Below are 13,141 nucleotides of genomic sequence, written 5' to 3'. Positions count from 1 at the left end.
ACCAATTTTTAATTCACCTATACCTTAATGTGACATCTCCTGGATTTTTTTTTTTTTTTTTTTTTACTTCCTCAAAATTATTTTTAATGAATATGAGTGTCTGTGGCATATTTCTGGAAGCCTCTTAGGCAATTTTTATTTTACTTTCATATCTGAAATTTTGCTTGGTCTTCATATCTGAAAATTTTAGGTTCAAAGTCTTAAATATCACTTCATTTTTTTTTCTTCTATATTATAGGTTCAGAGTCTTAAATATCACTTCATTTTTTTTTCTTCTATATTGTAGGTTCAGAGTCTTAAATATCACTTCATTTTTTTTCTTCTATATTGTAGGTTCAGAGTCTTAAATATCACTTCATTTTTTTTCTTCTATATTGTATATTCTTGTTTCCTTTGAAGCCTGATGTCACTTTGATTCCTTTTCCTTTATAGTTTATTTGCTTTTTTCATTAATACCTTTAGAATGTACTTGTCTTTGATAGTTATATGTCTCAGTAACGTCTCAGTGCTTTGAGTAAGGATTTTCATATTTCTTTAACTCTGAGAAATTTATTATACACATTGCTTCAGATAATCTACCTTCCTTCTCTTTTTCAACTGTTAACATTTATCATCCATGTCTCCATATCTTCTAGCTTTTCTGTCTTTACCACTGCCTGTCTGAGAGCTTTTAAATCTCATGGATTTTTTTCCTTCAGTTGAACCTCTATTGTTTATCCTATTTGTTGGTTGTTTTAGTTACTGTATTTCTAATACTTAGTATTCCCACCTTGTTTTACAGTTCTTGGTCTTGTTTCATAGTATCTATCCTCCTTCATCCCTTTAAATATATTTACATTCTTGTTTAAATTCTTCATGTGTCTAATAATGCTTTAGATGCTAAATAGTTGGTTCTTGCGTAGTACTCAGGAACCATCTAGTTATTCTGATCTTATTTCTTTGGCTCACTGGGTGATATCAGTTACTCCTGTGAGTATCGAGGGAGGGTTGGCGGTTAGACTTTGGTTTTGACAGTCTCATGGGGTTTAGAGAGAGAGGGGACAGGATGAGCTTGAAGAGAGCTCCCGTCACCTCAGTCTCATGGGGTTTAGAGAGAGAGGGGACAGGATGAGCCTGAGGAGAGCCCAGTCACATCAGTGTCATGGGGTTTAGAGAGAGAGGGCTCAGGATGAGCTTGAGGAGAGCTCCCGTCACCTCAGTCTCATGGGGTTTAGAGAGAGAGGGGGCAGGATGAGCCTGAAGAGAGCCCAGTCACATCAGTGTCATGGGGTTTAGAGAGAGGGGGGACAGGATGAGCCTGAGGAGAGCCCAGTCACCTCAGTCTCATGGGGTTTAGAGAGAGAGGGGACAGGATGAGCCTGAGGAGAGCCCAGTCACATCAGTGTCATGGGGTTTAGAGAGAGGGGGGACAGGATGAGCCTGAGGAGAGCCCAGTCACCTCAGTCTCATGGGGTTTAGAGAGAGAGGGGGCAGGATGAGCCTGAGGAGAGCCCAGTCACCTCAGTCTCATGGGGTTTAGAGAGAGAGAGGGCAGGATGAGCCTGAGGAGAGCCCAGTCACCTCAGTCTCATGGGGTTTAGAGAGAGAGGGGGCAGGATGAGCCTGAGGAGAGCCCAGTCACCTCAGTCTCATGGGGTTTAGAGAGAGAGAGGGCAGGATGAGCCTGAGGAGAGCCCAGTCACCTCAGACTGTGGGCTGGCAATTGCAGACAGTTTCTTGGGAGGAAGCAGTCTACTTTGGTTGTAATCGTTGCTCCTGGATTGGAGTTGGGGGAAGAGTGAGTGCTTACGGCTCTGAGCACGTCCAGCTTTCATCAGCTCTTTGTGTTATCATAAGAACTGGGTTCTCTGAAGGGTGAAGGGGACTGCAATGAGCGTTGAAAGCAGATGCAGTACTTAAAAGCTTTGCTGCACAAAAGTTTTCTTCCAGCTTGACCTCACCGTTAGTTACCTACTCTGGTTATCACCACCACCCATCCCTGTCTTTGAAGTTGCAGTCCGCTCACCCTGTCTGTACCAGTTAAAGGCAGCCTGCGGTCTTCAGAATTTGCTCATGGGATGTGTGTGCGTGTGAGTGTGTGTGTCTCAATTTGCTCACGGTGTGTGTGTGTGTGGCTCCATAAAGTTTCTAGGATTGGTGGTCTTTTTTTTTTTTTTTTGGACATGAAGTTGAGGGTAAAGCTAGGTGACCAAGTTCTTTGACCGCCTTGACAGAACATTTTACTTTCAAGGATAAGAAATAAAACTTGATACTTGAGGTTTTTGTTTTTTGTTTGTTTTACTTACCTTAAGTGGCTAAATAAGAGACTTAATTTGATTACAACAATATGTCTGTGGCAGGAAATTTTTTTTTTTAGCTTTTGATTTTTTTATTGGAGAATTGATGATTGTGCTGTGACAGTTTCGGGCTGACAGTCGAGGGACTCAGCCATACATTTACATGTATCCATTCTCTTCCAAATTCTCCTCTCATCCAGGCTCCACATAACATTGAACAGAGTTCCCTGTGATACAGAGTAGATCCTTGTTGGCTATCTATTTTAAACCTAGCTATATGTACGTGTCGATCCCAAATTTGCTAACTCTCCTTTCCCCTCATGCTTTCCTTCCTCTCTGACAACCATAAGTTCATTCTCTGTGAGTCTGTTCTGTGAATAAGTTCATTTGTATCATTTCTTTTTAGATTTTACTATAAGGGATGTCATACAATATTTCCTCTTCTATTTTACTTACTTCACCCAGTATATCAATCTCTAGGTCCATTCGTTACAGCAGGAAATTCTAACCTGGATTTTGGATGTGTTGTACAAACTGCCTGAGTGAATGTTTTTTGGGTTTTAGAGGGATTCATAAGTTCAGTAATTTTTTGAGGGGCTCATAAACTAGGTGTGTATATTCTTTTTTTTTTTTTAATCTATGTCGCATAGTGGATCATATGAATTATACTTCAGGAAAGCTGTTATTTTAAGAATCCCCCTCCCCTCTTCATAAAATACTATGTACTTATTTAATGTAATTTCAAATTCCAAATTAAATATTGAGAGTAAAAAAAAAATAATGCTGTAGGATACCATTCTTTTTCCAGAAAGAGATATGGTCCCCTCTTTTACTGTAATAATAATAGACACAGGTGAGATATGCAGTTGACCCTTGAATAAGGAGCTAATCAGTGTATAACTTTATACATAGTGTATAACAGTATATAAAGAGTCGCCCTTTGTATCTGATTCCTCCATCTCCACGGATTCAACCAGCCACATACTGTATAGTACTGTAGTATTCACTACTGAAAAATGTCTGCATATAAGTGATTCAAACCTGTGTTCAAGGGTCAACTGTACATACTTTATTTGTGTTTATTCACTGATTTTGGCAAGCCTTGTGGCCTGTGGGATCTTAGTTCCCTGACCAGGAATCAAACCTGTGTCCCCTGCAGTGGAAGCTCAGAGTCCTAACCACTGGACTGCCAGGGAATTCCCTCAGTTCATATTTTAAAAATAATTCAGGTTATCAGGATAGTCAGTTCATGACTTTTTAACTGTATGAGATTGTTTCACACCTGAGATACCAGCACTGACAAGCTCAGTGCTAAGGTGTGATTACAATGAAAGATTTAGGATTTGTGATACAATTTACATTTTCTTACAGTTTAAATTTGCTACCTGGTTAAATTTGCTCTTTTGAAATGCTTAATGGTCATGAGGTCTATATTTGAATGTACCTTTTGCTTCAAATAGGAAACCTGTCATTCACTAAAGGCTTCCCAGGTGGCTTAGTGGTAAAGAATCTGCCTGCCCATTCAGGAAACCCAGGTTCGATCCCTGAGCTGGGAAGATCCCCAGAGGAGGAAATGACAACCCATTCCAGTTTTTTTGCCAGGAGAGTCCGTCCTACAGGCAGAGGAGCCTGGCAGGCTGCAGTCCATGGGGTCACAAAGAATTGGACATGAATGAGCATGCATGTTGCTAACTATGAGTGTCATTCACTAACTTTTATGCATCAATTTCAATATGACAAAAGTGACTTGTGTTTTACTGTGATGCTGTATAATTGGTATTTTCTAACCTTTCAGCTTGCCTAGGGTAGTTAAAAGACGAGTGAATGCTCTCAAAAACCTTCAAGTTAAATGTGCACAGATAGAAGCCAAATTCTATGAGGAAGTTCATGATCTTGAAAGAAAGTATGCTGTTCTTTATCAGCCTCTGTTTGATAAGGTAATGTTTTCTAATACTTTATCTAAAGTTCAAGTAGATAATAAAGCTTTGAAAATATAAACAAACTTTTGTTAGACCTCTCAGCAAAATGGTTATTAAAGATATTTGGGGAAATTATCAATAATAACAATTCAGCTTGTAGTATGAAGTCATTAAATCTATGAGTGTTAATGAGACACAATTTTTAGCTTGGATGCCAGAGTTTTTATGCAATTTTTTTTTAATCGTTTCAGCGATTTGAGATCATTAATGCCATTTATGAACCTACAGAAGAAGAGTGTGAATGGAAACCAGATGAGGAAGATGAAATTTCGGTTGGTATTATTATCTTTAGTATGTTTTTATACTTTGGGAATATTTCTTTTATTGTGAGATGGATATGAGTGCAGATGAGCCACTGTTAGCCTGGCACTGTCTATACCCAAATTTACTTTTTCCTTGTATTTTTATAGTACTTAAAGTTTATAGATTTATATAAACTTTTACTTTGAACTTCCTGATGACATACAAAAGGATTCTTCCCATTTTTTGAGTGGAGGTGAAGGCTTCTAAGTGTCCTGCCCACCTTTATAGATGGCAGGGCTGTGACACAGACCCAGTGCCCAGTTAGGTGATCTCATTTCTCCAGTGTTCATATTTTAACCTTGATTAAGAGAATATATTTTAATTAAGAAAACCAGTGAGTGAGGCAGTAAACAAGGTTTATGTTTCTTTTGCTTTTTCTCTTTACTGTGCTTAATTCTTTTTATTCCATGAAGCTAAAATTTTTTTCTCTACATCTCATGGGTCCTAGTAGCTTTCTTTTGGGAGGGATATGGTATAGTGAATATTTATAGAAGTAAAGGTTTGCTGTGGGTACAGCATTGTTTACACAATTAGACTAGAATTTCTTTGGCTGAATGTTAGAATTAGTTGATGGTTTGTTGGGTCCTGAATGTAAAACATTTTATCAAGATGTCTAATCTAGGTATCCAGCATTCATTAATGCTGTCTTTTATTAAGGAGGAGCTAAAAGAAAAGGCCAAGGTTGAAGATGAGAAAAAGGATGAAGAAAAAGAAGATCCCAAGGGAATTCCTGAGTTTTGGTTGACCGTTTTTAAGAATGTTGACTTGCTCAGTGATATGGTTCAGGTAATTTTATTCATAAAACACCAGTTTACCTCAAAGAGTAAACCTGTGGAATTTAAATGACTGTGATGACTGGTTTCTGTATTGTTGACTTTTATAGAATGATTGCCTTTGAGGGGAAAAGAGTGCTCCAAGGCTTATGGGAATCTTAGTTCCCTGATGAGGGATCAAACCTTGGCCCTTGACAGTGGAAGCATAGAAGCCTAACCACTGGACTGCAAGGGAATGCCCATGATGGCTTTCTTTTGAAAGAGCTGTTATTGGTAGGAGGGGAATTGCAGCTTTGATTAATGTAATCAAATAAATTCATTTCCAAAAATTAAATAATGAAACAGTTTCTTACATAATTGCTCATTTCACTGTAATTCTCACATAGCCCTGTGCCTCTTGGTTTTAGATGGCAGAGTATGGAGGTTATGGTGGGTTGTTTGATTGTCTGACCAGAGAGACTTTTTTCACTCTGAAACTATTCCAAGGAATATTTGCATTGTCAAAGAACACTGTAAACATACGTGTGTGTGTGTGTGTGTGCGCGCGCGCGCGCGCATGCACGTGCGTGTGCATGCCCAGTTATATTTGAGTCTTTGGGACCCCATAGCCCACCAGGTTCCTCTGTCCATGGAATTTTCCAGTCAAGAATACTGGAGTGGGTTACCTTTCCCAGCTCCAGGGAGTTCTTCCTGATCCAGGGCTTGAACCTTAGTCTTGTGTCTCCTACATTGATAAGCAAGTTCTTTACTTACCTATTTTAATAATTGTCCTTTTCTCTGGGAAACCAATATAGATGTCACCTTCGGGAAACTTTGCTTCTCCTAATCTGAATCATTTCTTGGGCCACTTTCATCTGCATTATTACTACCTTATGTTGTGATTGTTAATATCATGAAAAAGAAACTATCTCAAAACAATGACAGCTTATTGCATTTCTGTTTTTTAGCAAAGTAGTAAAGGAACAAGAAGCAGCTGGAAATGGTAACAATTATGATCAGAAAACATTTTTAAACATTTTTAAACAGTATAAGGCATAAAACCTGGAGAGTAAATTTTAAGGTTCATAATTATACATAAAACTTCAATAAAATGTCTCGGTTGGTTAAATGCATATCGTCCAATAGAAGAACTCTAGTCTTAAAATGCCATTTAGATACTCGTTTTGATCTTTTTTTTTTTTTTTTTAATTTAAAGGAACATGATGAGCCTATTCTGAAGCACTTGAAAGATATTAAAGTGAAGTTCTCAGATGCTGGTCAGCCTATGGTAAAAGAATCTTGAAATATTTCCAGTTTTGTAGCATTAGATGTTTACATAGTAGATCAATGGAACTTTCTAAAGAAAGGTGACATTCAACAATTAGACAAGGGAGTGAGAAGAAATTGAAAATGATATTTGGTACTTTGAATTGTTAGTCGGAATTAAAGTTTGCATGTTGATAGTTGTGATGCTGTATTTATTCCTTTTCCTCCCTCTGATAGTAAAAATCATCCATTTTTGATACTGAATTTAAAATGTATTAAAAATAACAGCAAAGTGAATAAGAAAATGCTTATTCTGTATGAAAAAACATGTGTCTAGAAAGTAAATAGAACAGAAGGTGTTAGAGGGTTCTTACTTCTTCATTATGGAAGATGAGCCAACAGCTTTTCCCTGAAACCATCAGGATTATATGGAAAGCATGGGCAGAGTTTCTGTGAGCTGTAGCACATGCAACATGTTCTATTACATGTGCTAAGGTTGGGCCTTTGCTCTGTCAGTCTAAGATTGAAAGTCCTCTCTGGGGAGATGGCGGGAAGAAGGGAGAGACTGTTCAGCTGTACCTAACCTATTTCATAAACATGTTACTAAACAGTGTAAGCTGAACTAAGTTTTGCTCAGTTTATTTGGTGCCATACATTGCTTTTAAGGTAATTTGGGATTTACGACTTTTTGCCAGAATAGGACTTTGTCACTTAAAATTTTGTTTATAGAAATCATACATTAAGCTTTATTTACTAAAGCATTGAAATTTTATCATGGAAAAATTTAATTTAATGTTTTTTTTTTTTTTTTTAAGAGTTTTGTCTTAGAATTTCACTTTGAACCCAATGAATATTTCACAAATGAAGTGTTGACAAAGACATATAGGATGAGGTCAGAACCAGATGATTCTGATCCCTTTTCTTTTGATGGACCAGAAATTATGGGTTGTACAGGGTGAGTTTCATTTTAGTACTTTAATAGAATGCTATATCTATTTTTATTTTACTTACGATATGTGATATTATTTTCTAGTGTGTCCGCTTGGTACACACATACATACATAGTTTATCTCCAAATATTTCAGTAAGATGTTTTCTGAGAAGAGCTTAACCATTTTTGCAGGATTTTCCATGGACCATAATAGATATTTTTCCAAAGGAGTACACATTTGAATGTATTATATTGTGAGTTTGTGGTAATTATAAATACACTTATTGAAAAAATTTGTTTAGAAATAAAAATTTTCTCTCTATACTGCTACAGAAAGCAGCACAAATTTCCCCCTCTAAAATTGGAAAATAAAACACTTACTTAGAAAAATGTCAGCTTTCCAGCAATTGAAAGTAAATGCGTTAATTGTGATAGACATTCTTTTCCCTTTGTTTTGGAAGGTGCCAGATAGATTGGAAAAAAGGGAAGAATGTCACTTTGAAAACGATTAAGAAGAAGCAGAAACACAAGGGACGTGGGACAGTTCGTACTGTGACCAAAACAGTTTCTAATGACTCTTTCTTTAATTTTTTTGCCCCTCCTGAAGGTAAATAGCATTTTGCTTTGAGTATTTATGGTTGTTTTATTATGAGCTCTGTTTAACTTTTTACTCATTTGGATTTCTTTTCTCAATTTTGCAGTTCCTGAGAGTGGAGATCTGGTAAGCTGAATTGTTTATTTGTTGAATTGTTTACTGTATATAAAATTAAAGGACTGTATATATAAAATTAAAAGACTGGTTCTCAAATGTGAGGAGTGGGGAAGTGGCCACTAGTATTTTATACTGAGGCTTTCTAATGCAGAGAAGAGGACCTTTACACATCTGAAAAATTACTCCTTTGAAAATGCTTTTGCTGCTTCCACTGAGAAATGGTGGGAGGCTAAAGATTTTCTTTTCTTTTGAGACTTGCAAGTACTGACGTGAGGGATTCAAGTTTTCAAACTATTAAGTTTTCTTCCTTATGGAAAATGGAGTGTATTAAGTCATTTATACTGTTTAGAAAACACTAATCACATTCTGCTTAGATTTTTTTTCTGTAGTTATTATTCCAGTAGAAATGTGGTTATTTTATATATGTTGATCATATAGCTGAAATGTGCTTGGCATGCAGCCTGGAATGAGGAACAGCCTTTAAGAAATCTGTATATGCAGTGTAGGCTAGGCATGTTTTGAATTTGGCTTAAGTTTATTACCAAGTATTGATGGTAACAAAAGACAGTCTTGAGTAGTTACGGATAGAACATCTCTGTCTGCGATTAGAAGTTTTCCTTCAAAGTCTTCTCCCCTAACCCTTCAGTGTTTTGTTGTTGTTACTAGATGAGATTGTGTTGATGGATCGAAAATAAACATTCAGGATTTCACAGAATATTTACTCATTGTTTAGTATCACAGAATTGGAACTTTAGTCTTGTGGAATAATTTTAATTGTGAATAATGTCAGCAGCATTTTTATGCTGTACTTTGCCATTAAGTAGTAATCCGAGACTGACTTAGTCTTTATCAAGTAGGACTTCATGACATTTGGCACTGCCCAGCTGCTTGGATAAGTCTCTTTCAGGAAGTATGAAGTGATCCTCTCCGGTCTATATTATGTGCCATATACATAATTTTATTTATAAGAGCCTGAGATCCTTCCTTTTATTCCATTCGGTGTTTTCAGTAATATCTTTAAAAGAAAATTGCAGTCATATAGCAAAGTTGCTATTGTAACTTTTAAACTAGAGGAAACTAAGCAATGATCAGTAGGCACACTGACCTAACATTCTCTTTTTATTAAAAACCTGTAAACCTAAGGCACATGTAGAAGACTATTTGACCATGCACACATGAGCTACTTTTAAATGTTGGAAGTTGAGAGTTTCTATGAATGATTTAAACTGAGCAGTCCCACATATGCCAAATTTAGTAAGTTATTACATTTTGTGGTTCTGTTTTTCCTTAACAGGATGATGATTCTGAAGCTATCCTCGCTGCAGACTTTGAAATTGGTCACTTTTTACGTGAGCGTATAATCCCAAGATCAGTGTTATACTTTACTGGAGAAGCTATTGAAGACGATGACGATGATGTGAGTGAATCTGAATCCTGCAGTGAATCCTTTGGTGAGGGTGTGGTAGTCAGAACTGGGGAGAGGTTTAATGAATAGATGGAGCTGTTAAAAAGCAAGACAGAATAATTCAAAATTAGGCTGATTACTTACATCCTTTTTGGTAACCTCTTTGGATTGTTTTAAACAGATTCTCTTAGAATCTGTGTGTTTGGTATATTGTAGTTTTATTTTCCTACTATTAGGAAGGCTACTTTGAAATAGTAAAACCTCAGTATGTTGGGTTAGTGTTGTAAATCCATTACATGGTTTTGACCAAACAAATCATAACCTTGGACATTTTTGAATTCTGATAAAAATCTTTATTAGAAAGCATGGAATTTTTATTTATAGAAATACAAAGTTACAACTTAAGGTAAAAATAGGTTGTTCTCCAATATTTTGGACATCTTTCTTGTTAAGTGGCAATCATTCCAGTAGGCTTTAGGTCCTTTTACAGACAAGTAATATTTACAGTCATAGTTACCTGCTCACAGTTTACCCATGATTATCCTGTGTTCTTGATTTTTATTTTTTAAGTTGTCAAATTTAGATCATGGCACTGAGCTGGGTGACTCATGTAGCTATTGTCCTTGTTTTAATCAGTTGCCAAACGGAAGTATTTTTTCCTTTTTTTAGACATTAGTGGATACGGTGGTGGATATTAAGTAAATGCTACATTCAGATGTTAGCTTCATTCAAACGTCATCTTTTTTTCCCTTTTTTAGTATGATGAAGAAGGTGAAGAAGCGGATGAGGTAATGTTTACCAAATGAGCAAATAATTCTCTGTTTAACACATTGAGAAGCAATTGAGTGACTTATGTATTCCATTGGTATATTCATTATTCCATGATACGGGATAAAAACGTTTTTTTTGGAAAAACGTGGTTTTAGAATTCTACATCCAAGCAATGTATGTATGAGGTTTCAATAAATAAACTGCAAAACTCAGAACACTTTTTTTATTTCAAATAATTCTGTTCTGCTGCAGGGTTATCAGCTCTTTGAAGAAGTCAAAAGCTGCAGTAAACTTTTTCAACGTTGGCTGCAGTAAATCTTTTCAATAAAACCTGTCTGGATGTCTCAAGTTGTGTTGGGAAATTTTTCATATTAGAAGCTTTCAAATTAAATTGCATTGTCACCAAACTCTGTAATCATGAAAAATCTGTTGACTTATAGAGTAACTTGTATTAAGTTCTCCCTACATTATGAGCCATTCCTTCCTCCTGTGTACCTACTTCATGGATGCGTTTTGAACTTTAATATAGGAAGGGGAAGAAGAAGGAGATGAGGAAAATGATCCAGACTATGACCCAAAGGTGAGCAAAATTAGTGCTGTTTTCTGTTAAATTTAAGGCAGGCTAAATATGAATTGATGTTTCTGAATATAAAGTTTATTTTTGCCCATTAAAGCCTTTAATAAATCCTCACTGGCATTTCAACAGTACGTGTAATTTCAATGTACCTTTCCTAAGAAACTTTGATTTTTGGTTCTGACCTTACGGTTTTCATAGTTTCAGCCTAAATACCCCTAGGATTCTATTTTAATGGTGCCTTATTTTGGGCATTTTTAAGCATTCAAAATTACTTATGCTGGTGTTGTTTAGGATGTTTTCTCTTCTAAGGAAAGCTTGTAAACAGTTTTAAATCATCTGAATGCAGAAGTGCACAGAAACAGGAGAGCAGCGCTCTTAGGTTCTCCCAGTCGCCTCTTCTCCATACCCTAGTCTAGTCTTCCTGTTCCTAGGAAGGTGTCATATCAGGGTCAGGAAAGGACTTTATCCCCTACAAAATGCTGGGTGTTACCAGGATTCACTTGAAACTTCCAGGTTCTCTTTAATGCGTTTATTCATTTGCTTATGCTGTAAAATACCCAGAAGATGCTTTAACCTAGTCATCAGGTAAGAGAGGGTAGTTAAAAAATCAAATATTCTGACACGTCTGTATTGGTCTTAACAGCTAAATATGAATGAAATTAGTATTTTTGAAAGGCAGAAACAATTGGTAATATGACTTAAGATAATTTGGTTATTTTAAGATTATACTTTAATGTGTTTCACTTTATGGCGTTCATTCTACAGTGTAAAATCAGGACTTTGTTTTAGCATTTTTGTGACTAATATTTGAGTAATTTGCTATAATTACTATGCCATTTTTTTAAAATTTGGCAAAAATTTTGACAACATTGAGATAATGTGGTAATTAAAATAATTATTATTATTGAAAAAATTAACTGAAGCGGATAGAAAAAGATAGATTGACTGTTGTTTTCCTTTAACAGAAGGATCAAAACCCAGCAGAGTGCAAGCAGCAGTGAAGCAGGATGTATGAGGCCTGAGGATAACCTGCACTGTAATAGCCTAAACACAGCTATTATTTACTTACAGCCTTATGTTTTTGTATTTTCTTGGTAGACTCAGAAGTTTTTTTTAAAGGAAAGGAACTGATATTTTAAAGACCAAATTTGTTCTAATTAGCATTTTAACTAGTTTTTCTGCCAGCTGCATCGAGTGCACAGAATCTCTCACGCATGTTTGTCCGTTGCTATATAGTTTGGTTCTTCTTGGAGTATTTTTATCATGTAACTGTTAGATTAAAGCTATGAAAATGAACAGAACTGTGAAATGAACCAGATTTTTTTGTCTTGCTAAGTTTTTTCCTGAAGAACCAAAGTATTTTTTCAGCTGGTTGAATGGGTTTAAGTTTGCTTGCAAGAGCTGTGCCTTTCATTACTTTGTTACAGAAATACAATGACTTGCATTAAGACAATTCATCGTTCAAAAAGCAAAACTTGTCAAGACAAGTATATGGTTAAGAATTTCCAGTAAGCCTACACCTGATAACTTAGATTAACAGGTTTTTGTATGTCAGGTGACACCATTTACTATAAGAAAAGCTTATTAACTAATAGTATGGTTATTGGTTATCTTAGGGAGGTGAATAAAACCTAGTATTTTCAGAAGTTATGCCTCATTATTTTTATTTTAATTGTACTTTTAAAATTTAACCTCCATTAATTAAGCATCTTTTCTTTGTGGTAGGATCTACCTTCTGCTTCCATGGAAAGGATGAATTTACATCATTTGACAAGCCTATTTCAAGTTTTTTGTTGTTTGTTTGTTTGCTCATTTTTGTTTTTGCATCCTAAAATAAAAATGTCATATAATTTTAGATCTCAAAAGATAATGTCTTAATTTTGTACTAAGTCAGATAGAAGCAGAGTCCCAGCTCAGATTATGTACCCAGTTTACCATATTACTGAGGAAAAGGGTGCCGAATTTGGAAGAGGTACTACTACATCTACTAATAAGAAAGTATTAAAAGAAAAAAAGACAAAAAAGTCTTAAATGATTTAATGGTTTTCATAGAAAAAGTGAAAGGTTAAATTTCATTTCCTTTGGTCATAACTAGACTGAAGGCCCCAAGCCTCTACAGTTAATTCCAATTCTTAGTGCTTAAAGTGTGTCATTTACTTACCTTGCCTT

General features: G+C 35.8%; 1 protein-coding gene across 11 annotated transcripts in view; it reads left to right on the top strand.

The window, feature by feature from the left end:
- The window catches only part of NAP1L1 (nucleosome assembly protein 1 like 1), a 36,748-nt gene extending 23,911 nt beyond the window's left edge, over positions 1-12,837 (top strand). For 8 of the 11 annotated variants that reach the window (XM_024992325.2, XM_005206016.4, XM_059886806.1 and 5 more), the window contains 12 exons: positions 4,072-4,213; positions 4,447-4,527; positions 5,216-5,344; positions 6,527-6,598; positions 7,392-7,531; positions 7,969-8,114; positions 8,209-8,228; positions 9,514-9,636; positions 10,383-10,412; positions 10,925-10,975; positions 11,938-12,008; positions 12,698-12,827. In XM_024992325.2, the coding sequence (XP_024848093.1) occupies positions 4,072-4,213; positions 4,447-4,527; positions 5,216-5,344; positions 6,527-6,598; positions 7,392-7,531; positions 7,969-8,114; positions 8,209-8,228; positions 9,514-9,636; positions 10,383-10,412; positions 10,925-10,975; positions 11,938-11,973 (970 nt within the window). In that variant the 3' untranslated portion in view covers positions 11,974-12,008; positions 12,698-12,827. 11 annotated transcript variants of the gene reach the window in all.
- The last annotated feature ends 304 nt before the right edge of the window (positions 12,838-13,141 follow it).

Source organism: Bos taurus, chromosome 5 (assembly GCF_002263795.3).
Source record: "Bos taurus isolate L1 Dominette 01449 registration number 42190680 breed Hereford chromosome 5, ARS-UCD2.0, whole genome shotgun sequence".
NCBI classification, from domain to species: domain Eukaryota; kingdom Metazoa; phylum Chordata; class Mammalia; order Artiodactyla; family Bovidae; genus Bos; species Bos taurus.
This window is presented reverse-complemented; position numbering and strand designations above follow the sequence as displayed.